Source organism: Neltuma alba, unplaced genomic scaffold, assembly GCF_004799145.2.
Source record: "Neltuma alba isolate B1F8T4 unplaced genomic scaffold, ASM479914v2 tig00011613_pilon, whole genome shotgun sequence".
Classification (NCBI taxonomy): Eukaryota; Viridiplantae; Streptophyta; class Magnoliopsida; order Fabales; family Fabaceae; genus Neltuma; species Neltuma alba.
This window is the reverse complement of record NW_021636264.1, coordinates 13,538-40,839: the sequence shown is the minus strand read 5'-3', so window position 1 is coordinate 40,839 and position 27,302 is coordinate 13,538. Positions and strand designations below refer to the sequence as shown.

The following is a 27,302-nucleotide window of genomic DNA, read 5'->3' as shown; positions in this document are numbered from 1 at the left end:
GGGTCTTTTAATTTCAAGGCCTTTTAAAAATTAAAGCCTGTTAAATTTACGGATCCCCCGATATTAGTTTGAAAAAATCACACTGAGGTCTCCAAAAAAAAAAGAAAAAGAAAATCACCAAAACAATATCATAGAAGAATATCAAGTGCTCGCTAGTAATTAACCAGTTTGCAAAAAAGCAAACAGGAAGCATGCATGCGAGGCACAAGATAGTTTATTTTATAAGGGAAGGTTCACATTCATGTACACAGAAATAGATGCAAAGCCTAATAAAGTAGCATATAATTGGCTTTGTTGTTCACAGAACATTACACCATTAACTGATCAGAATCAATTTGCAGCAATCTGAGGCTTAGCAGAAAAGCAGCAAGGAGGATAGCAGAAGTTGGTGGTGTCAACACAGCGACACTGGGGAGGATAGGAGCGAGTGCAGAGACAGGTCTTACAAGCAGAGTGGCAACTTTCTCCGATGTCGTTGCAATGGCACTGAGGAGGGATGGACCTTGTGCAGATGCACTTGTCGCAGCAGGCCGTGGTGGTCGACTTCAGGTAGTAGTTTGGCTCCCCATTCTCCTTGAACATCTGAGCCAGGAAGGTGTTCGCATCGAAGCGAGCCTCCACAGTTGCAGTGAAGGCCATCAGGAACAGAACCAGACCCACCTTCATCATCATCGCCTTCTTGTTCAGACCTATTCTCTCTCTCTCTCTCTCTCTCTATCTCTAAGGGGCTCTGTGTGTTTGGGTTTTGATATGTGTGAAGAGACGAGCACAGAGGAAGTCTCATTTTATAAGCCAGTATGAGAGATTTATGGTACCACGTGATTGAAAGTGGGGCCTTCAGTAATCTACGAGAGTAGTTAAGGCCTCAGACCTATCTCTTCGCTGTGTTAATTAGATGCCTTATGTACAGTAGATATTGTGTGTTTGAGTTTCATGTCAAACATGGATGAGGACAATGTGGATAACAGGACATCCTAACCAAAGGTCGAGATTTTAAGGACAAAATGTTTATATCGTTATATTTTAGATGAAAATAAACGTGTTGAAAAAGTTACGAGATGAGACAAGTGTGTGGGGCTTTCAACTTTCTGACAATCCAAAGATAATTTCGAGTATCTTTGCCTGGTAAATGATGGGATGGTTAGGCTCCTTCATGTACCCACAAAGGCAAGGCCTTTGTTTTTCGAGTTTGAAGCATCACCCAAATCCATATCTCATGTGGGATGTTTAGTTTCTGAGAATAAGGATGGGTTTCGGACTTAAAAGTATCTAATGACATTGTTTATTCGGAGCAAAAATGAAAAAAACGATTCTAATTTATTACTTTAATTAATTAACTAACTTGTGCTGCTCTCAATAGTCAAGCGAACCTATATTAATTTATTATCCTTCTGTCGTGGCTACGCGCATGCGTTCCATCTATCATGGCTGCATGTCGAGATGTGTGTGTGTGTGTGTGTGTGTGTGTGTGTGTGTGTGTGTTGAGGTCCAAATTTTATCATTTTATTTTCATATTTTTCTTGGTTATTTTTATTTATTACTGTTTTCTTCAAAATATTTCACCGGGGGACAACAAAGCTGGCAAACCCAACATGTTTTACTTGATTCATATATTAACTAATACACTACACTCTTCTGTAACTTTTTCCCCCTTTTGCCACCAGCTTCTGTACTATATGATGCAAGAAAGACAAATGGTTTCTAACTTAAATATAGAGGATTACCCTAACTTTTAATATAGTACTTTCTGAAAACATCTGATGAAGTGATTAATTCATCATGTATGTGATGCTTATGAATCGATTAATATAATATAAACATGTCACTTACATTGAAAGTAGGAAAAACTTAAAAAGGGGTCCTAGCTGATTAGATATCTCGTACAGTATAGTTCATCCTCACAATCGATAAATTGTATATATTACGTAATCGTGACAATTAACAGGGAAAAAAATTGAATTCCGAACGACAAGAAGCTAAGGCATTAAATTCCTTTTTACTGTCATTAATTGAATCTTCAAGAAAATCTCCAATAATTTAGCTCCGACTGATCATTTAGCTCTTGTGATTTAGTTTCTTACTCATATATCCATCCACGTACACCAAATTTAGGCTGGCTTTGCAATGAGCAAATTTACTTAACTAATTGTTTAACACACAAATTATTAATGAAACTTCTTATATAACACAAACGTGCTAATATCAATATTAACACTAACATCACGGAATAAACAAACCATTTGACCTTCGAACCAGGTGGTACATTGAGATCTTGACATCTCACCAAAACATGAGTTTACGCGCAAAGAGTTTGCATATAATGCAAACTACTACTTCCGGTCTTCAATATAAGATCTCGTTTGATTTTTATTTTGGTTCTAAATATAAAATCTTAATCCACTTTGTCTCTAATATTTATGTATTTTTTCCAAGGTAGTCCTTCTAATAATGATGGTTCTAGCCAACATATATCTTCAGAAAGACAACACATATTTATTACAAGTAACTAACTTAACTTATTTCTTTAATCTCCTCAAATTATTCAACTAACTCTTATAATTAGGACAAGGTAATATATATATGTGTGTGTGTGTGCACGCAAGGCACAAGATATTTTATTTAATGAACAAGATGCAGGGTTCACATACACACACAGAGACAAGGCCCGACGTGGTAGCTAAAGGCTTTCCTTGCATTAAGATAGCAACATTGTTATGATTGATGAAAGCATATTGGTGATCAGTGGGAAGTTTTAGCAGCGGCGGCGGTAGAGGAGCATTATCGTAGCAGAAGGTGGTGGTGTCAAGGCATCGGCACTGTGGAGGATAACTAAGAGTGCAGACACAGAAATTACAAACACAGTGGCAATTTTCTCCGATGTCTCTGCATTGGCATATTCGAGGGATCGACTTTGTGCAGATGCAGTTGTCGCAGCAGGCGGTGGTGGTCGACTTGGTCATGAAATTTTGTTCGCTGCCGTTCATGAGCGCCTCCTCCAGCATGGTGCTCGGATTGAAGCGACCCTCCACAACGGTGGCCGTGAAGGCCATCAAAAACAGCACCACACCCGCTTTCACCATCGCTTTCTTGTTCAAACCCATCTCCTCTCTCTGTCTTTATCTCTCTAAGTATCTTGTGCGTTTGTGAATTGCTGGGCTTGAGAGGTAAGCATGGAGCCTTGGTTATTTATAGCATGATTATATAATACTCTCAAAAATAGGTGTTATATTTAGTAACGAAGGAATATATTTTAGGGATATATATATAATATCACATTATGCATGCCGAGAATTATATCAATTAACGAATATCTAAATATAAATATGTAAAATTATATACTACCTCTGGTATTTAATATAAGAGCTAGTTTAACTTTCAATTTGGTCCTAAATATAAAACCCCAATCCGCTGTCTTTCATATTTATCCAATTTTCTAAAGTAATCTTTATAGTAGTTACACATGTTAAATATTTTATCAATTGGTAGTTCTGACTGATAAACATGATTGACAGATGTATTCTAGAAAATTCAACTCATATTTATTATAAATAACTAACTTAACAAACTTTCTTAATCTACTCAAATTAGTCAGCTAGCTCTTATATTAAGAAACGGAGGTAGTATATAATTTATCTATAAGAATTCAAACGGCGTGTCTGATTAATTTTAAATTTTATGCAGTATACTAAATGTCTCTAGATATACTAATAAAAATATACTATGTCCGTTACTATACTAATCAAATTCAAATACGGACATCAGCTCAGTTTGTTGGGAGCTTCTCCCAATTTATGTGATTATCTCCATTCATGAGGTTTGAGCCATTAATTTTACTTAAAGGTAATTGAGTCTCTTCTACTCTAACACCGTCACTGGTGGCTCATTTTCATTATTTTCAGACTAATTCCTATATTTTTGCTTGATTTTATTTATTTATTTTGGCATTCAATAGGATGTTAAAGTGCCCAGAGAGTTCAAATTTTATCATTTTATTAACTTCATATTAAAAAAAAAAACTCCTTAACTTTTACATTCAGTAAAATTGCATTACTGATTAAATTGTTTTTTAATTCTTGCGTCAAAAATTTATGATTGTTAATACGTTGGGACGGAGGGAGTAACAATAATGTTTAACCAAAGGGAGAATTACTAAGAAGTCCCAAAAAAATTTAATTACTTAAAAGTCCTAGTGACAAGTGACCAGCCTGAACCGATTGTCATCCTCTATTTTAAAATTTGTCATTGCTTATTCTTTGTTTGTTAATAAGGTAATATAGTTTTTTCTTTGGGACCTGATTGTAATTCTCTCTTAACTAAATAAGATAATTTAAAGAGCAAGCCAAGTTAAAAGCATAACACGTAAAAAAAAAAAACAAAAGAAAAAAAGACATGGAAGTCTTGATGGAAGAAAGATTATGACCTTCCAAATCATTAGACGATAGCGTTGACTCATAGAAACTAAGCTTGAAGGATACTCCCTCCAATCCATAATACTCCTCCGGTCCTAAATATAAGACTCTTATACTAGTGTGTATAAATGTCTTATATTTAGGACTGGAAGAGTATAATATAGGAAGTTAGTCAAAAGAAATTGTGATCCAAAATAAAAGACATATTGTGAGAACAGAATAATTAATATGATTTTTTCACTTTTACTCCTATTAAATATAAGAGAGAGGAGAGAGATGAGGGATAATAAACGAGTATCGTCGGCCGGAGAGATTACTTAGCTATAGGCTTTGCTTACATAATTAGATTACAACATTATTATCATTGGCCACAGTATGCCGATCAGTGATATAGTTTTTGTTCGCCGTTCATAATTTGATAGTAGTTAGTCAAATTACCGTATTTAGTAAATGGTAATAATTTGTTCCGTAGGAAGAAATTAGAAGAGGCATCACCCAACAAGTGACAGTAATTTACTTATTTTTCTCGCTGGCAACGTGCATGCTTATGAGATTGTTTTATTACTTCCTCTGTTTCTAAGTGCAAGCGCAGAAGTTTGTTGGAAGTTTATTTTAATTCTAAATATATAAGATATCAATCTACTCTATTTTTTAAACTTATAATTTTTTTAAATTATTTATATTAATTACATATATTAAGGAGATTTATTTAGAGGTAATTCTAACACAAATGATTAAAAACGTAATTCGAGAACCAACATACACTTGTAATAAATAAGTAACTAAACTAATTTTATTGACTCTGCAAATTACTCTTTTAATCCTATTTATAAGGTGAAAAAAGAAGATTTTTTTTTCCTTCTATTTATATGTCACAATGTTAAATTTTTCATATAAATGTATAATTTCATTATTTATTTATTATTATTATGTAGACTTTGTTCTCTTAAGGTATAAAGTAAACTAAATAGGAGTAATGGAAAATTTGTTCAATTTTAAGGCAGATTTAATGGGTGTTTTTTTTTAAATTTCAATTAAACATGTTGAAAGAAGAGAATTATTATAAACAGAGCTAAAAGAGTAGTTATAAAGCGGAGTCTTTTACTTTTATGCTACCTCCTGTCTTAATTATAAAATATTATTTATAAATTATAAACGAGGTCTTATAATTAGAACCAGAAGTAATATTATATTATGCTCAATAGAGGAAATGCGAGAGGGACAATTGAATTACTGAGTTGTTCAATGAGTACATCGAGCAGAGTGATCTATTTACAACCGATCTGCCACTGCGTCAGATATACACTAGACGATTGAATCTTGATAATAATCCACACCAGGAGACCAGGACTCTGTCGAAAACCAAAAGATCTATTTGCAATCAGCTAAGTTTTCTTGATGCAAATCAAGCAATTGGAAACACAAAGATTATCATGAGCTTGCAGGCAAAGAGTGCGCACAAAGCAAACCACGAGCACGCACAAAGCAAACCACGAGCACGCAAGACACACAATATTTTATTGAATAAGATAGCTAGACTTCACGTCGTACATAGAAACAAAGCCTGAGGTAGCTACACACACATATATTTAGGCTTCGCTTTACACACACGCAAAAGACTACAACATTATTATTGATTCTAGTTGGTAGGTTTAGCAGAAGAGGAACATTTGTCATAGCAGAAGGAGGTGATATCAACGCAACGACATCGTGGAGGATATATGCGAAGGCAGATGCAGTTTTTACAAGCAGAGTGGCAAGTTTCTCTCCAGTCATTGCATTGACATTGAGGTGGGTGGGACTTAGTGCAGGTACAGTCGTTGCAGCAGGCATCGGTGGTGGACTTGATCAAGTAGTTGGCTTCTTCACCATTGTGCTTCTCCACCATTTGGGCCAGCAAGGTGTTTGGATTGAAGTGACGACCCTCCACAGTTGCAGCAGTGAATGCCATCATCAGAAACAGCACCACCACTCCTACCGCCTTCACCATCTTCTTCTCTTCTTCAAACCTATCTTCTATCTCTCTCTGTGTGTGTATTTATAAGCCATTTCATAAAGTAGGTGGGGAAGTGTAAGAAAATGGGCCAGTCCACCCTTGGTGGATTGGACCCAAGCCCATTTATCATTAGGGGTCCTGGTGTAAATTATAAAATATATGAGTCCCTACTTGTAATTTTAGCCGTTTTACATAATATGCAAAAAGGAGGGAACGGTTGCAGGCGGGAGGAGACGGTTTTTTATTTAAAAAAAGAGGAGTTAAAAAACGGTTTTTTCCAGAGAAAAAGGGCCATAACGTGGAATCCTTTTTTTTCGTGCTCCAGACTCCCTTTCTCCTCTCTTAGTTCACTCTTCCTCATCTTCCCTTACTTCAGTGTATTTGCTGTGTTTCCCAAATCCGACTCCGTCACCGTGATCGGATCTCCGCATGGCAACCTGACTTTATTGCAGACTCCAGGTATGCCCGAAAACCTTCAGGAAGAAACTTGAATTAAAAGAGGTACGGTTGAACATTTACTCACACTTATACACACATCTAACAATTGTAGACTGATATTAATTCATCTTCCTCGCGTGGCAACGCGCATGCGTCCCACCTGCACCCTCCCCATGAAGTATACTCCTGCTCCTATGAATGATATTACATCTGTAGATGTACAAAAGGTATATCTAAACCAGCTAGCTACAACTAATCATAACTTGGCTAACTAAATAACTATTGTGCACGTGACTGTACATTTATGCTTGGACATTTGGAGTATGAGAAAGAGAGCAGGACTAAGGGTTCTGATAAGGATGTGGAGGAGCTTGGCAGAAAACCTTAGAGGAAGCAAACGAATGAGACCATCATGAAAAGTGGGGTTGGCAGTAATGTTCATAACAGATTGATTGTCATAGAATAAAAGAGCAGATGCAGGGTGAGGAACATGAAGATCCTGTGACAAATACATAAGCCATTGTATTTCGTGGGTAGTTTCGGCCAAAGCTCTGTATCCTGCTTTAGAAGAAGATCAACAAGCAGTAGGTCGTTTCATAGATTACTAATCAGTACTGAGCACAAAAAGATGCAGAATTCAGTAAAGGAATAGCAAGAGTCAGGTCAAGCAGCCCCATCAGAGTCACTAAATGCCTTGAGTTTCATATCTAATTGAGGGGGCAAAAAGAGACCTTTATATGCCAGGAGAGGCCTTGATACAACAAAGAACTTATTAAAAAACCCAAATAGTAATTATTTGTTATACAAAATTAGATAAACCCATAAAGGTGGGATTAAAAAATATCATTTCTTCTCATGGTGTTTCCAATTCACATATACGGATTTGTTTAATCCTATGTAACAAGTAATCTCTCGTATTAAACACTCTTTTAATAGGTTTGTTAGATCCTAATTTTAATTCTTATTCCTTATTTTTAATGCTTCGTACCAAACAGAATTTGATATTGGAAGAGCCATATATCAAGAAAACCCTTGATACCTTTGATTTCATTCATATCATTGCCTCGTAAGATCACATATTCCACATACACCAGTAGGGCAGTAGAAGAAGCACCACAATTGTGTACAAACAAGGAATAATCAGATTTGGATTGAACATGACAACAAGAAACTAGAGCAGTGGAGAACTTAGAACCATTATTTGCTGGCCTACTTTAAACCATTTTGTAACTAGTGAAGTTTACATGCGAGATTGGATTAGGGAGAAGCAAAAGGAAAAGTCAAGTAGATCAACTTCCTCGTCTAAATCCCATGCAGGAATGCATTATGAACATCAAGCTACTCCAAAAACCAGTTACTAGTGGAAGCAAAGAGCTAATAATAAACGGACAATATTCGCCTTAGAAACAGGGGAGACAGTATCAAGCAATAGTTTGTTTGTAGTCCTTAACAACGTACTAATCTCCCCTTACAACGATCAAGGGCTCAACTGGCCTTATACGTATTTCTTCCTAAACACCCATTTACACCGAATTGCACGCCTCCCGGGGGTAATTCGGTCAAGACCCAAGTCTGAATTTGTTCCAGAGTACGGATTCATCAGTCAGGGCTTGTTTCCAGATATCATGTTTAAAAGCTCCATTATGAGTCCCAGGTTCAGGGGAAGTAGTAATAGAAAGAACGAAGCGTTTATGTGAAGGAGACAAACGAAACGATCATAAGACATAAAACAGAAGATAAAGGATAGCGAATACTTGAAGAAGAGGAATAGGATGGAGCTGAAGTTTGTAAGAAACAATGGTAGTCATGCAAGTAAAAAGGGTGATGACAGGGGCAAGAAGATGTTCCGAGAGGAGGAGAAGATGAAGGAATGGAGAACGGCAGAAGAAATAGAAATATCAGCAGAAATGGCTGGGGGGAGAAAAATCAAAATAAGCCTGATTTGGAGAAGAAGGTGCAGAAGAAAGAGGAGAAGATGAAGCATGAATGGATTCAGAAAAATCACGAAAAAGGAAAATCTGAAGAAGAGAAAGGGGATCAGAAATGGAAGAAGGATCGGTATTATGAGATGAGGAATTGAGGAGGAAGAAGGCAAAATTGATTCACAGAACATTACATGGCGAGAGATGAAAATTTGGTTATTGTGCAAATCTAACAAAATAAAACCTTTGGCATCCTATCATTAGGAAAGCCAAGAGGACGATCTAGATGATCAAATTAGAACCATAAGCAGACAATGTAAGAACATGTTTTCGTTCTCCGGCACTGTTTTGTTCAGGATTAGTAAACCAGGGAGTTTGATGTAAAATCCCGTTTAGAGTTATAAAACGAAGTCATATTAAATTCAGGCCAGTGTCAGAGCGAATGAATTTAACAGTAGTAGAAGTTAAAATTGATTTTCAAGAAGGATGATTGAGATTAGAAGGACCATGTGATTTAGTTGTTAATGAGAAAACTTAAGCGAAACATGTGATTATATTTTAGTTTGGTCTGTGATTATGTGTCTGCTACTCATACATAATTGTTTATATTTTAGCTTTTGAAATTCAATCATAATGAATTTGGTAAATACTATATTTTCTTATTTTTAAAATACACGGTTTAACTTGAGGAAAAATGACACCAAAAAATAAAAAAAATTGAAAATTACAATATTTCAATTCAAGCACTTAATAGATCAAAATCTCATGAGAGGAAGTGATACCCAAGGAACAAAAAATCGGACCGGACATTAAACCGGTCGAGATAGTGGGTCAAGGGTTACTGGTCGAACCGAGGTCGAACCGGGGTCGGACCGGTTATATTAAAATAATATAATTTAATTCACAATATTAAAATAAAACAAAATTTATAAATAATAATCACTAAAAAAATGAGAAGCTACAAAAGTAGTTTAAATGTTTTTTTTTTACCAGCAAAGTAGTTTAAATGTTTAATAGTACCAAGCAAGTACATTTTTAATCCTCCACATTAATTCAAACTATGCTTCTTGTAGGTTCTAAAATAGCTTTCGGATTTACTTCCATATTAAAACTTCCAGACTTTCAATTCCGTTAGCACTCAACCTCCTACACATGCATACATTCTCCCATAGCCTTATAATCTCCTTATACAAACTTTAAGCTATGCCAACATATCCTCTAATCATTTAAAATTCCTATCCATTGGTTGGTAGCCTCAAGCACATTTCAACAATAAATTTAAATCAACTCCTCTACCTTTCATAATCTGGAAATTATTCCCAATTTTAAAATATCAATTCAAGCTTATCCTTTAAACTTAAAATCGTATATAACTTAAAAATTTAAATTATCAAAGACCCTCCTTTCAATTCATCAACTCCAAGCTTCTCCGATCCCTTCAAGAATGTAGATCTAATCAATTAATTTAATCGTTCAACATTCAAGACCCCCAAGTTAAACTCAATATAATATATTAGTTCAGTTCTTCCCTCTTGTCTCCATGAATTCGAGTCCCATGAACCAAACATATATATTCAAATTCGAGACCCCCAAGTTAAACTCAATATAATATATTAGTTCAGTTCTTCCCTCTTATCTCCATGAATTCGAGTCCCATGAACCAAACATATATATTCAAATATATATCTACGCATATATAAAGCCCAAACGCTCCAAATGCTCATATACAACAAATATAGAAATTTTCTAGATTCAAAACACATTTTTAGAACCAGCCTTGCTAATCACAGAAGGCAAAATAAGCACCAATCAAGCTTATATATTTATTTACGTGTATCCTGTTTCTAAAACCAGCCCACCCAACACCAATGCAACAGAAAGCCAAAATTACAGTTCCCAACTTCGGTTACTCTTGGCTAGCATCAGTATACCGCACTAAGAAAAATAAACAACATGCAATCCAACAAGCTCACTCCATAAACACAACCCGTAATCATCCTAAACCAGCGACTTATTTCCCTGTTCGGCCAGTAACGAAACAGAGCAAAGAATTTGAAACTCAAACTTGCATAAATTTCAACCTCTGTTCGGCCAACCTAAAACGGAAGTATCTAACATCATGCAATGACTGCGATTTTGGAGCTCAGACTTGCGGCGACTTGTAATGACTTGCGATGACTGCCATTTTGGAGCTCAGACCCTTAGACTTGCGAGCTCAAACGGTTCAAGGAGACTGAAGATCAAACTTGCGATGAGGTTGAGGGAGACCGGAGATCAGACTTGTGATGACTGTGATTTTGGAGCTCTACCGAACAAGGATCTCTGCCAGAGACCGTCGTGCCGTCGGTGACGCTAGGGAGCAGGTATTTTGGAGGAGCCGATTTTGGTTTTTGGGAGCGAGGTGAGCTGCTGTGCGAGCCAGATGAACGAGGAATCAGACTCGGGGTAGGGAAATGGGGGGAAGTCGACGGGAAAGGAAATTAGGAAAGGAAGAAGGAATTTTTTTTAATTAAAACGACGTCATTTTGGGGTTTTGGCAGATAAAAAAAAAAAGAGAACCGGGTAACCCAATCAACCGGGATTACCCGGTTTTATACCGGTTATGACCGGTTCAACCGGTTTTTTACCGGTTTGATTGGCCCCTGGTTTAGCTACTGAACCGGACCAGACTGCAGACCGGTTCACCGGTTTTCCGGTCGAACCGGCCGGTCCAGTCCGGTTTTTTTTCCTTGGTGATACCTGATCTGGTATTTCGCAAATATAATCAAATAACTAAAATGTCCTTGTATCATATTTTAAAAAAAACTATTAAACTTGTCATTATTAATATATTTCTTATTATTGATTGTTCAACTTTTGTCATTGTCAGTTCATAACTTATTAATAAATAACTTGTTATTACTAGTATATTTCTTGTCATTTGCTGTTCAATATTCTTATTGCTAATTCACAACTTGTTAATAAATTTTTTGATACAAGAGCATTTTCTTCATTTAACTATATTTACAAAATACTGGATTAGGCATCACTTCCTTCTCACAAATTTTGACCCATTAGCTGCTTGAATTAGAATATCACAATTTTTTATTTTTTATGTCATCTTCCGTTAACTAACTTAATCTTTTGTTTCAAGATAATATTTTTTTTTAACATGGAGCAGGTGCAGCTTTCATGGTAGCTCATCACAAGTTTAAAAATGTAGAGTATATATTATAAAATGGTTGAGCTTTTTCAAATTATACAATTTTTTATTATTACGAGACATGCTTTGATTTTATTTTTTCCAAAGTTAATATTTTTATGAACTAGGAGTGTTTTATCTTTGCCCATGATGAAGAAGATGTTATCTCCGAAGAAGATGTAGAAAGAGAGAGAACGATATGGTGTTGTCATCATTGCTCAACAAAACTATATTATTTTTATTCATTGGCATAACAGACATTTTTCCTCGTCATTTAAACACATTTTTTCATTTCACACCCCTTTTTGTTCTATTAAGCATTTTGTTACTTATTTTATATTTTATAAATTATAATTAAAAAGTTACTCTAAGTGATTAAATAAATCCTAATTGTTAGAGCCAAAGAAGCCTTCCCTTTCCGTGGGTCCTCCTCGCAATTGATGCTACTTTCCCTTCCCTTTCATTATTGAGACGGAGAATTTTATTAAAGGCCAAGTGATGTGACTTTAGCTCGAAAGTGAAATCATGTTAGGATAATAAATCAACAAAACGCCCTTAGTTCGTTCTTTGAAAAAGTCCCCTCAAATGTAAACACGGGTCATACTTGAGAGGAAAGCAAGACAATTCACAGTAGCAAAACACACAACCAGTTTGCCAAAAGGCAAATTGGAAGCAAAGGCATAAGGTGCTTTATTTCATAAGATAGGGGGATTCACGTCCATAGAAACAAAGCAGCAGATCGAGTGTAGAACGCAGCCAGTGATGCCTAGGCTTTAATTGATTACAGCATTAGCAGAAGAGGAACATTTGTCGTAGCAGAAGTTGGTGGTGTCAACACAGCGACACTGGGGAGGATGGGAGCGAGTGCAGAGACAGGACTTGCAAGCAGAGTGGCAACTTTCTCCGATGTCGGTGCAATGGCACTGAGGAGGGATGGACCTTGTGCAGATGCACATGTCGCAGCAGGCCGTGGTGGTTGACTTCATGTAGTAGTTTGGTTCCCCACTCTCCTTGAACATCTCCGCCAGCAAGGTATTCCCATCGAAGCGCCCCTCCCCAGTTGCAGCCAAGGCCATCAGCAGCAGCACAACCACTCCCACCATCTTCTTCGTCGTCATCATCCTCTCTCTCTCTCTCTCTCTCTCTCTCTCTCTATAAGGGCCTTGGTGTCTTTGAGATTTTGCTTGTGAAGTGGCGATGACAATGGGAGGGTGTTATTTGTAAGCCACCTTCAGGGCATTTTAGTCCATTCGTGGTTGATAAAGGATGAGGAAGAAATTAAAAGAGATGGGCTCGCAAAATTTTTAACCATTCACGTGACGTATAAAAGATAATTTTTTTATTTCAGGAGTGTTTTAGTCCATGTGTGGTTGACAAAAGAGAAGGAAGAAATTAAAAGAGATGGGGTCACGCGTGAAGTATAAAAGATAATTTAATTTAATTAACGTAAAAATTTTAGGCCAATGACGTTGTTACGCCTAGACAAAACGACAAATTTACTCACCTGGTGCAGGCTGCTGGGTGAGTTGGTGGAGTACAATTATTGGTGTACCAGACTGATGACCTGCCTGGAAAACGTCCCACACATTTTCATATCCCCAACGTGCTCAAGGAAATTAAATATAAAAAATTTTCTTAAAATCATGAAATTACTTTGAAATGGTAAAATATTTTTTTAAATAAATTTCATTTGTTTAATTACCAAACCAGTCGTGATAGTTGTCAATTATTACATTTTAAGTTGTCAACTACTACTCTTTCAGTTGTCAATGCAAATTTAAAAAAGAAAGAAAGGTAGTTTGGTAATTAAACGAATAAAATTTATTAAAAAAAAATCTCTTGAAACATCAGAATAATTTTATGATTTTAAAAGATTTTTTTTATATTTAATTCTCTTAGGTGGGATCTAATTACAATTCTCCCTAATAATTAGGGGAAATGACTGTTTGGGACTAGAAAATAATACAGTAACTTCAAGGGAAATATATCCTCAAGGCTCAATTTTTGAAATAAATCATTCAAAAAAAACCATGAATTTATGAAAGTCTTCTAATGGATTTTTGAGCCGTTACTGAAAAATTTGAACAAAAGAATGGACCTAATATAGTCTTATAAGTAATTTATAGTTCATTCTTACACATTGAGAAATATATTAAATTAACATTTTTTTAATTTATTTTCGTAAAATTTTTTTATTATTTACAAATCATTCTTATCACTTAATTTTTTTCTCTTCTAATGAGAATTAAATGAGAACAAAATCTAAAAATAATACTTATATTTAGAAACAAAAATTTTAAACATGTTACATACGAGGACACACAAGGCATCCAACATAAAATTCTAAGTTTTATATTTTTTTTTATCTGAGAAGTTCTAAGTTTTATATGTAGGATGCCAAAGCATCAGGTCATTTAAATTACAGCCACGACTCATGTCATCCAAGACAAGGCTAACAGTGTTTGGTAAATTCGACAAATTATAAAGAATATGGTATGATTCCATTTTGAAAGATGTGTCCAAAACCGATAAAGTTGGCAAAACCATACCTTTTATTGTGCGGATTCTTCGTACTCTGCGTAAAGATGAGCATAGTAACTAAGATGGGAGATCACATGCATAATTTTTGTTAAAATTCTTAAATTCTAAATTATATATTAAAAAAATAAAAAACGATGTGACCTGAGGAATATGTCCTTTCCGTTTAAAGACTCTTGCAAATAAAAAGGGTGTTTGGCAACCTCTAAACCATGGTTTCAGAAGTACTTTTTCGTAACGAGACAAATTTCTTCACATATTTACTTCGTAAACTGTAAAAGCACTTCTGAAACCATAATTTGGTTTCTATCTAAACATCCACAAAGTAATAAACTAAGAAATGGCTTTGATGAGCTTGCCGAAGGAGCAAAAGAAGACTTCCATTGACAAAACAAAAATCTTTATTATTGGTCTTTTACTGCTTCTCCCATGTATTTGTGGAAGACAACTATTACGGATCAAATAACAGTTACGCAAATAGCTTACTGAATGACAAGCTGCATTAATTCATGGATAGTAAATACATCTCAATCATCCAGTTACAGTATGAAATTCAGTAACCAAATAGCAGAAAAATACTAAAGAAGAAGAGAGGGTAACCACACGGGTCCAGAGGGAGAGAAACAGAATAACAGAATGGCAGAGAGAGAGGAGACCACGTAACAACTTTTTCCCACCCCACCACTCATTGCTGATCAGTGCTTTATTCTCTCAATTTCCACGTGAGGCGACGCTCACGTGAGCTGCAACGTACTCGGATAGGTCCTTCAGCCCCTGTGGAATTTTCAATGCCACGATGGACCGTGACATGTCCCCCCTGTAGGAGAGAGACCTTGTCCCCAAGGTCAAAAGAGGGGTGCAGCGCATGAAATTCATCAAGATATTCCCATGACGCATCATCGGCGGTGTCCCAGCGGATCAGAACTTGAGGTACCCATTTATCACCACGTTGAATCGTGCGACTATCCAGAATTTCCTGTGGTTGTATAAGAGGACCCTCCAAGTCAGACAACAAAGGCAGCAGAATATAAGCAGTGTTTGTAGGCCCTTCGCACTTCTTAAGCAGGGAAACATGAAAGACATGGTGTATGTGGGCAGAAGGCGGTAGAGTTAAGCGATAAGCCACAGTTCCTATTTTCTGTTCTACAGGAAAGGGCCCAAAGTAACGTAAAGATAGCTTGTGATGCTTATGCAGAGCTACTGAATGTTGACGATAAGGTTGCAATTTGACAAAAACCAGATCACCAACTTCAAAATGCACCTCAGTACGCTTCTTATCAGTGAATCTCTTCATACGGAGTTGAGCCTTGAGTAGATTCTGTTTGAGTTGGTCTATAATGCAATCCCGCTGCTGTAGTTGCTTGAATAAATCAGGCGGCAAACCATCTGAATGAGCAACTGTCAGGAGCACTGGTGGGTCTCGACCGTAGACTGCCTTGAATGGAGACATACCTATAGCAGAATGAAAGGCAGTATTATATAAGAACTCAACCCATGGTAGATAGTCTAGCCACAACTTGGGGCAGTCGAATACAAAGCACCGTAGGAACATCTCAAGGCATTTATTGAGGGCCTCGGATTGTCCATCTGTTTGTGGATGGTAAGATGAACTCATACACAACTGAGTCCCATGTAACTTAAATAACTGCTTCCAGAAGCTGCTAACAAAAACCTTATCTCTGTCCAAAACTATAGTCTTGGGGAATCCATGCAACTTAACTACGTTTTGGATGAAAGCTTCTGCCACTTGATGGCTTGTCAAAGCCGCCTTTAATGGTACAAAATGAGCATATTTAGAGAGACGGTCCACTATCACAAAGATCACCGAAACCCTTTGACCACAGGCAAGGAAGTAATGAAATCCATGGCGATATCCTCCCATATAGCATGAGGAATTGGGAGAGGTTCTAATAAACCAGCAGGACTGGTCTGCAACTGCTTCACTTGTTGGCAAACCAAACAATTCTTAACAAATTGAGCAACCTCTCGTCGCATGTTAGGCTAGTAAAACCAGGTGGCCAATCGCTGGAAAGTGCGAAAAGCTCCTGCATGTCCCCCTATAACCGAAGCATGAAATTCCAATAATAAACGGTGGATCAGATCTGGACAGTCTGTAGGAAGAACCAAGCGCCCACGCCAGAACAAACAACCATCCTTGACAGAATAATCCGGTTGAGTAGAGGATTCTCCTCACATCGTCGTAGTTCATCTTGTAAGGAGGTCGACGTACGGACAACAGTTAATATTTCAGCCATCAAAGTGGATTGGACCTGTACGAGAGCCATATGTGTGACTCTGGACAAAGCATCAGCAGCAAGGTTGGTCTTACCAGGTTTATACTCAATGGAAAAATCATAACCCATCAACTTAGGCAAGTAGGCTTCCTGTTCTGGTGTTTGAATAACCTGCCCCTTCATGTGCTTTAAACTTTCTTGATTAGTTCGTATAATGAAGTGGTGACCAAATAAGTAGTGTCTGAATTTGGCGACGGCCTGTGTTATCGCATACAGCTCTCCCACATAAGCTGACTGAGCCTGCATACGGGCTGAGATTTGCTTTGAGAAATAAGCTATAGGGTGTCCTTCTTGGCTAAGGACAGCGCCAATGCCTTTACCTGAAGCATCTGTCTCTACCACGAAAGTCTTCTTGAAATCAGGTAGGACTAGTAGAGGGGCACTGGTTAAAGCTGTTTTCAGCTGCTGGAACGCTTTCTCTGCTTCATGGGACCACTCAAAAGCATCTTTTTGTAGCAATTGAGTCAAGGGGCTAGCCAACATAGCATAATGTTTCACAAATCTTCTGTAGTAACCAGAAAGCCCCAAGAAACCCCGTAGTTGTTGCACATTGTGTGGTGTAGGCCATTCCAACACTGCTTGCACCTTTCGAGGGTCCATTCCAACTCCTTGAGCAGATATGATGTGACCCAAATACTCCACTTTGGTACGGCCAAATGAACATTTTGAGAGTTTAGCAAATAGTCTGTGGGTTATCATCAATCCCAACACCTTGTCCACATGCTCTAGATGTTGCTGCCAGTCTGCACTATAGATAAGTATGTCATCAAAAAAAATTAGTACAAACTTTCTCAAAAATGGACGAAATACCAGATTCATTAATGCTTGAAAAGTTGCAGGGGCATTAGACAACCCAAAGGGCATTACTGTCCATTCATATAACCCTTGGTGGGTCCGGAAAGCTGTTTTCTCTTTGTCATCAGGATGCATCAATACTTGGTGGTATCCTGAGCGGAGGTCTAATTTAGTATAGAACCTTGAACCGCCTAACTCATCAAGTAATTCCTCAACAGTAGGCATGGGGAAAGAGTCTTTGACTGTTACTGCATTAAGTGCCCTGTAGTCAACACAGAAGCGCCACGTCCCATCCTTCTTTTTGACCAATATAACCGGAGCAGAAAAAGGACTTAGACTGGGCTGGATAAAACCCTCCTCTAATAACTCAGCAACCATCTTTTCAATTTCAGCCTTTTGACTATATGGGTAACGGTAAGGCCTCACTTTAATCGGTCCTGTACCCTCTTTCAATATGATCCTGTGGTCCCGTTCCCGCTGCGGGGGTAAGCCATTTGGTTTCTCAAAAATTTCTTGGTACTTATCCAATATTGACTGCATTTCTGCTGTGACAGTGTCGTTATCGGACTCATCACATGGTGTTTCAATTTCTGTAAAATTCTGTAAGAGATAACATTCAAGCACTGCATCTGTTTGCACCAATAGATGCATCTGATGGTATTCGGCATTTTGCATTATTGGGGACCGTATCCCCCTTAAAGTGATAAAATCATCATTGTGGTAGAATTTGATGTACGCGTTCCCAATTGTATAATTAGACACGTGGGGGCCCAAGGTTGCCAACCATGAAGCACCGATTACTATATCTGAGCCTGCTATTGCTAATACAAAGGCAGGAAACTCTAGGAGGTATCCTTATACTTGCACAGCTACTTTTCGGATGATTCCCTCACTTTTCATTGCATTACCATCCCCAACCATGACTCTTATGTTTCTAACCGGTTCGACAGGCAGTTTCAAAAATTTGGCGATTTGAGGATGAATAAAGCTATCAGAGCTACGACCATCAAGTAGAATTTGTACCTCGGTTCCCCCAATTATTCCAGTGAATCGGATAGTAGCCTTACCTGGAGACCCCCGATACGCGTGTAGTGAAAGATGATGGATCGAAAGTGGTTCCCCATCGTCGCCTTCCTCCTCTTCGACCCTCACTGATTCCTGCTTCTGGTCGACAGTGTCCTCATCACACTCAATAAGCATATATTGCATTTGTGCCCCGGAGAGAACTTCGCATCACAGGTATAACACAAGCCTTTCTCCCTGTGGACTATCATCTCGGCAGGCGTCATTTTCTTCACCGTGGTCAACGGTTTAATATTCGGGGTTGGCAGCAGCGGCGGTAAAGAGCCTCTATTTCCAGTAGAGTTGGTGAGCTTCAACCCAGCTCCAGAGGGATTGACTACAGATTTACTCTTCCCCACCGTAGAGCCCGCATCAGGTGCATCGAATAGCTTGGTGATTTCCATTGCCCTATGCAAAGAAGTTGGCCTGCGTGCTATTACCTCTCTACAGATTTCAGCTTTCAGACCGCCGATGAAACAGTCGACGAGAGCTTCATCTGATATTCCTTCTGTGCGGTTCGCTAGAGTCATGAATTGTCGGCAATATTCCTCCACCGTGTTGGCCTGTGTCAGTTTGAATAGTTTGGACCTGGGCTGCTCCAGTAATGAGGGCCCAAATTCCTGCTCCACAGCTCTGACTAATGAAGCCCAGTTGAAAATCGTTTTCGATTTCTGTAGCATCTGGAACCAGGGAATGACGTCTCCTTCCATGTTAATCGCTGCCAGTACCAAGCGATGAGGATCCGGCGTTTCATAATAAGCAAAGTATTGTTCAGCTCTAAAAACCCAATTCTCTGGATCATTCCCGTCAAACTTTGGAAAATCGACCTTAATCTGTTTAGAGAAAAATGTTTGACTATGGCTGCCGTAGGCCCCCGAATGCGACTCATGCGACGCATTGGTGGATGCCACTTGCTGAACCAGCTTCTCGGTAGTCTTTTGTTGGGCTTCTAAATCCTTGCTCAAGCTGATATAAGCTGCCTCAAACCTCTCGAATCTCGCATCAGGCGCTCGCACTAGTGTTTCTATAGCTGCCTCGATGCGTTCTAATCTCGCATCCATTTTATCAAACTTCACGTTCGAATTCGCTTCCATTTGTTCAATCTTCGAATTCAATAATGATTCCGTCTGTTTCATATGTTCGTTCATGCCTTTCACGTCGGCTTGGAGTTCCTTGAATCTGGTTGCCTCTGCCATCCTCTCAACGAGAGCACCAAAATGTTACGGATCAAATAACAGTTACGCAAATAGCTTACTGAATGACAAGCTGCATTAATTCATGGATAGTAAATACATCTCAATCATCCAGTTACAGTATGAAATTCAGTAACCAAATAGCAGAAAAATACTAAAGAAGAAGAGAGGGTAACCACACGGGTCCAGAGGGAGAGAAACAGAATAACAGAATGGCAGAGAGAGAGGAGACCACGTAACAACTTTTTCCCACCCCACCACTCATTGCTGATCAGTGCTTTATTCTCTCAATTTCCACGTGAGGCGACGCTCACGTGAGCTGCGACGTACCCAGATAGGTCCTTCAGCCCCTGTGGAATTTTCAATGCCACGATGGACCGTGACAACAACTTGTAAATAATACTCCTCCGAAGTACTAATAATTAAAATATTTAAAATTAAAATGTTTATATTTGATTAAAATCAAATAAAATAATTTTTTTTTTGAAATTTTATCTTAATTTATATAAATAGTTAATATAAATAGCTCCCAACAAGCCCACGTCATCCGTTTGAATTTAAAATAAGTGATTTTGAAGCTCTTCTAAAATATTTATTTTGTATAGTTAAAAATTACTTCTTCTCTGTTAATGTAAATTAAATAGGCACCATAGATAGGGTAAACATGTAGAGTCTACAATTTTTCAATTACACCCCTTCTTCATTTATTATTAATTGTTTTCCTGGAAATTTGCATGCTCTTAATTCTGATAGGGTATGATTGACATTAATTTGATTATGGGGATATATATGGGTCTGTCTTAAGAGCAAGGAGGATCGCAGAAGTTGGTGGTATCAAGGCAACGACGCTGGAGGAATGGAGCGAGTGCAGGCACAGAGTTTAGAAGCAGAGTGGCAAGTTTCTCCGACGTACGTCGCTGCAATGGCATTGACTTGCTGTTGCGGCAAGCGCTGGTGGTCGACTTTATGTAGTAGTTAGCTCCGGCCGCCATTATCCTCCGCCATCTCAGCCAGCAACGAGCTTGGATCCAACCCACGAGCCTCCTCATCGCTTTCTCCTTCAAACTCATATTCTCTCTTTCATTCTGTGTTTTGAGTTTTGCTTGTGAGGTGTTGTTGATTGCCCTGATGAATTAATCAACGGGACAATTATAATGACACGTCCCAATGCCAGCATGTTAATTATTGTACTTGCACGTGGTTTACGAGAGAGGAACGGGTCAAAAGAGATGCGACCACACATTTATTTGACTGTGCCTCACAGTTCACAACACTGACATGTATTCTTCTCGGCTTTCACGTGGTCACGTCCGTACATGTTTCGTTTTTACCGTCTCATAAAATAAATAATAAATAAATTAAAAAATATTTTTATTTTTAAATATATCTTTACAATAAATAAATAAATAAAAAGAATGTGTGAAAAATATTATAAAAATAATTAAAGCAACATTAAAAAATATATTAAATGTTAAAACAAAATAAATTAAAACTTAAACCACACTTTTTTTTTCAAATTTAAAATTTATAAATAAAAGCGGAAGCATGCGATGAAGAGTCTGGAAATTATTGTCTTGCTTATATATATATATATATATATATATATATATACCTCTGGTCCTAACTATAAGAGTTAGTTAATTAATTTAAGAAGATTAAAAAAAATTAAGTTAGTTATTTATGATGAATAGATGTTGTTTTTCTAAACTATCTTTACTAATCAAGTATATTAGTTAGAATTATCATTATTAGAATGAATTTTTTGGAAAAAAAAGCATAAATATGAGAAAAAAAGTGAATTAAAGTCTTATATTTAGGATCAAAATAAAAATCAAACAAGATTTTATGTTAAAAATAGGAGGTAGTATATTTTACTTGAACTATTTTTTTAACAGCATTAAGAATACAAGGCTTAAGGACACTTTATAAAATTAAAGTAATAAAATACAAACTTGTGTAATTTCATAGTTAACTGAGCTTATTTCGCAGAAGGAGATTCCTGAAATCTGCAGGCCAAGCATCCTTTTGGATAAGAAGTGGATGACGGGGCGCCTAACCTCTTCTAGTTGGAGTCTTTCTCTCTCTGTTTTGTTCAAGCCTAGGCTTTGCCACTTTGCAAGCATAAAAACAAAGATTAAATTTAACCTTATTATTAATTATTAATTAATTAATTTACTAATTTTATGCCCAACGCTGACGAGCACGCAAAAGAGGACGTGTGATTGGGATTTTGAGTTAGATGAAGAAGGGACCTTTATCCTCGCTCCTTGGAAGCTGGTGCAGCGCTTATTTTTATGGGAAAATTACATTCAGGTCTCATAGAAAATAATTAATTTTAAAAAAGTCCCTAGAAATCCCGAAATGGTTCTGAAATCCCAGGAACCTGTGTGTAATTAATTATAATTGTGAAATTACTTATTTATCCCATTAATTTTATTACAGCAATTCATTTACAACCTCCACAATGGCTATTGACAACCCGAGAAGAAGTGGTTGACAACCTCGACAGTACTCTGACAACTCACTCTGTAGGATGTCAGGGGCATTGCCGAGATTGTTAACCACCTCTCTTTGGGTTGTCAACAACCAATGTTGAGGTTGTAAATGAATTACATTGGGTTCAAATTAATAGGGATAAATAGGTAATTTCAAAATTACAATTAATTACACACAGGTCCCTAGGGACTTAGGAATCATTTCGGGATTTCCAAGAACTTTTTTGAAATTAATTGTCTTTTATGGGACCTAAGTGTAATTTTCCCTATTTTTATTATTTTGATTCGTTTAAATCAAATTAAAATATTATCTTCAATTTTAAATATAAAATCTAATTTGTAGTATAATTATTCTAAATAAAATAAATAAGCAGCAGTTTATTATCATCTGTTTGTTAATTAAAATATATAGTTTTTTTTAATAAATACAGTACTACCTCCGATCCTAATTATAAGAGCCAGTTGACTAATTTGAGGAGATTAAGAAAATAAGTTGAGTTAGTTATTTGTCTTAAATAGGTGTTGTCTTTCCTAAAATATCCTTATTAATCAAGTGTATTAACTAGAACTATAATTATTAGAAGGACTATCTTGAAAAAAATTGAGTAAATATGAGAGACAAAATAAATTGAGATTTTATATTTAGGACCAAACTAAAAGTCAAACAGGATTTTATATTAAAAATAGGAGGTAGGAGTTTATCAGCGAACACCTCCAACGCGCTGCTGGACTTGGGTGGGGCTTAGCTGTGGGCTCCCCAAACGGCGTCGTTGAGACTCTTCATCATGATCTCATCACAAGATGCGCAGGGATTGTATTACTAGGATTATCAATGAAATTCAATTACATAGATTTAACCAAGTTAATTTGACCCAAGAAAAAAACCAAGTATAGAAAATAGCTAATTAATTTCTTATATGTTTATTAGTCTCTCGGTTTCTCTAATATAAACAAGTGGTTTTGTAACTTGGCGCTATATACAGAAAAAGATTACGTAATTAGTTTTATAGATTAGAAAAGGATATAATAGTCTAAAGAAGTAGCTATATCGCCTATGCTGATCAGGACATAATGGCTGGAGATGAACAATAGAATCTTCAAGGGGGAGAAAAGTATAAATTAAATCATCATCATCCCACTTACGATAAAACATTAATTTGATTTACTTTACGTTAGATGGTGACACGTTCATTTCAAACATGAAAGAAATTATCTTTTCTTCTATTCTTTAGTGAAAGGGTAACGAAAGTGATTGATCTCGAAGGAGACCAGATCACAAATAAAGCAGAATCAAAGTGGAATTATATCTGATAAGATAGACTATCCACTTCTTTATCATAATATGTATGCTAACGCTGTTTTTGTTAAAAGTCCCCATTTTCTTCTATTATTCTAGTTTAATCAACCTCCTATTTTGTTCCTTTTAACATCTGTAACATATAGAAATTAAAATATTGAGCCATCAATCCAATCTAACAAAATTTGACAGACCAAACAAATTTTAACTTGTTTGACATTAGTCAAACGTAGTTGCCATCGTCCCTTGTTCCATTATTCAAGTCCACTTTCAGTACTCTCCCGTTACTCCCAGAACAAACAAAATCAAGGTTATAAAGCACAGGAATCATCATAGCCATATAGAGCACAAGAAAACCAGAACAGGCCCAAAAATCCAAAGAAGAAGAGGAAGCGATGCTGAGTACAAAATTCTATTCCCCACTGTGTTTGATATGCATGGTTCCTTTCTCCAGAAGCTCAGCGAAGTACGTACTGTGGAGTGATCATGGGCTTTAGATCTTGTGGGGTGGCCAACAGGACGCAGACCTGGTTCAGAAACCTAATGGACACTGTGTGACATAAGAATGAAAAGAGGAAGATGGTGAGTATTGTCACGTACTTTAGCAACACCTTGAACACTACACGCAAACCAATCTGCAAATTGAAACAGCAATCTGGAAGCAAGCTAGTAGGCACAATAAATCTTATTGTTTTTGTTATTTCATCAGACAGGGTTCAGATTCACATAAAATTACGCGCCATGGATCGTCGGGGCTTCATTTGACAGAGCAGGGGATGGATCTCTCTACGAGCAAGGGGGATAGCAGAAATTGGTAGTATCAAGGCAGTGACACTTAGGAGGAATAGAGCGAGTGCAGGGGCAGAGGTTACAGGCAGAGTGGCAAGATTGTCCGACGTCTCTGCAATGGCATTGAGGTGGGATTGACTTTGTACAGGGACAACTGTTGCAGCAAGCAGTGGCGGCGGTCGACTTGATGTAGTAGTTGGCTCCGCCATTATCGTCCGCCGCCTGGGGCAGCAACGCCTTTGGACTGAACTCACGGCGAGCCTCCACGGTCTCAATGATGACGGCCATCAGGGACAGAACCACACCTACCTTTACCATCATCGCTTTCTTGTTCAAACCCATCTTCTCTCTCTGTGTGTTTGAGTTTTGCAATTGTGAGGTGGTGAGGAGGTAATGGGGGCTATTTATAAGCCCCATCGAGGAATATTATAGTAGTATTAAAATTCAATCTCATTGTGCCGGTTTGTCAACTGATAACCAGTTTTCTGATTAATTTAATACTACTAAGAGTCTTCGATGGGTTAATGGAGTTGGATTTTTATAAATATATATATATCTATATATATATGTATTTTGTCTTCACTCATGAATTTAAGATGACAATTTTTTGAGTTAAAAAAATAACAATCCATTATTTTTATAATCCAGTAAATATATTTTGTTGGATCATGTACAGAGTTATTTATAAATAGTTTATTTACTTGTGAATTAATTAATTAAGATTTAACTATTATTTTTAAATTACATAAATATTTTTATATATTTTAATTAAATTATATTATCTTAATTATGATTTACCCCATATATATATTGCAGTTCGAGTAGGAGTTAAGAAAATCTTCAATGATAATGCTCAAATACTCATTATATGTAATGAGTAGATTTAATTTTAGTGGGGATACGGCTTTTTGTATACTTGTTGGCCCTTATCCGGATTAAACCACTCTCTCAAATCCCAATCTCAATTCATACAATAAACCCACCCCATTATCAGTATCTCACTTTATTATATTTGCGCATGGGTTACTGGGAGACGCACGTATTTATTCCACCACTATTATTATCTGTATCTCACTTTACATATTTGCGCGTTTTAAGTAACCATAAGGGTAACAATATATTTTACTCTTAATCATAAAACGTATTACTTCATACATTAAGGGGGTGTTTGGATGGAAATCAAACCATGGTTTTAAAAGTGTTTTTATGGTATACAAAGTAAATATATAGAGGAGTTTACCTTGTTTTGTAGAAAAATATTTCTGAGAAGTACTTTTGGGTGCTTCCCAATACCTCTAATATTGATTCCGTGAATGAGAATTGAACTCACCTTATAAAATTACGAGTTCAAAACTTCCAATGGGAGTATTGTCTTGGTGAACCATTTGTAAGTATCTTTTCTAAGCATTATTTTTTAATCTTAAGATATATTCTAACCCTTATAAGCTCCCAAAATGCAACTTACTTAAACTTATCTCATGTATTATTCTCCACTCTTGCCTCATCTCACGTGCATATGTTCTATTTATACTGTTTAATAAATACTTCATCCCGTCATATTTATAAATTTTTAATTTAGGAAGCGTATATAGTCTATTTCATAAGTCTCAATAAGGGTTTCTTTTGACATTTAATACGGTTTTTTTTAACATTTAATACTTTTTTAAACTACATTTTTATTTACTCTCTCATTTGCCATACTCTTTCTAATCATATTTTTCCGTACACTTTCTTTCGTCATTTTTTATTTATTACAAAAAACATATTTTAAAATAAAAATATATATTTCTAATCTATTTATTACTTTTAACTAATTTTAACTGAGTTTTCATTGTGTATAAATTATTTATTTGAAACTTATAATAAAGACCAGAGGAAGTATGATTTAGAGAGTCTAAAAATTATTATTTTATTTTGATAAATTTTTTATACATTAAAAGATTTTGAACTCTTCATATCGATCTCACCCATGTGAACTAGTTTTTTTTTTTTTTAATGGCAGTTATTCTTATATTTTCACGTTAGACTGTATTATGTATTTTATAAGATGATAGTTATGCATACGGTTCTTCATCATAAGTGATAAATTGTATAAATAGGGTAAATGTATATTCAACACCTTGATTTTATTAATTTATAACGCATCTAGCAAGGGGTATAGCAGAATCCGGTAGTATCAAGGCAACGACAGCGTGGAGGAATGGAGGCAGTGCAGGCACAGTTCTTACAAACAGAGTGGCAAGTTTCTGCGGAGTCTCTGCAATGGCATCGAGGTGGGATCGACCTCCAGCAGGCACAGTGGTTGCAGCAAGCAGTGGTGTTGAACTTTATGTGGTTGTTGGGTCCGCCATTAACGGTCACCGTCTCAGCCGGCAAAGTGTCTGGATCCACCCGGCGAGCCCCCAGTACGGTTGCAGACAAGGCCGCCATCAGGAACAGAACCAAACTTACCTTTACCGTCGCCTTCTTCTTCAAACCCATCTTCTCTCTAGGTAGACTATGTTCGCGTGTTTGAAGTTTTGAGATCGCCGGAGGTCCAGTGGTATTGTATATATAGTTGCGCATAGTTTATGACGAAGGAACAAAGTTCAAACAGGTGGCGTCACACATTATATTTATATTCTGTACTCCCCGTGTGCTTATTACAAATTACTATTCAAATAACTAATAATTTACGAATAATAAACTATTAGTTAAAATTAATTAAAAATAATAAGTAGGTTAGAAATATACTCTTATTTTAAATATGGTTTTGTAATAAATGAAAAAAAATGAAAGAAAATGTGTTGGGAATAAGAGAGAATAAATTATTAAGAGTAAAATAAAAAAATGTGTTAAATATTAGAACAAATTAAAATCAAATTGAAACTTATAAAATGAACCACACTCCTTC

General features: G+C 36.7%; 1 protein-coding gene across 1 annotated transcript; it reads right to left on the bottom strand.

Annotated features, from left to right (window-relative positions):
• Window positions 1–128: 128 nt before the first annotated feature.
• LOC114715787 (seed trypsin/chymotrypsin inhibitor TI5-72-like) lies at window positions 129–24,826 on the bottom strand. Its single transcript, XM_028900679.1, has 2 exons — window positions 24,735–24,826; window positions 129–673 (listed from the first exon to the last, which is right to left on the bottom strand). The coding sequence occupies exons 1-2, from the start codon at window positions 24,824–24,826 to the stop codon at window positions 331–333; spliced, it is 435 nt and encodes a 144-aa protein (XP_028756512.1). The 3' UTR covers window positions 129–330.
• Between the last annotated feature and the right edge of the window lie 2,476 nt (window positions 24,827–27,302).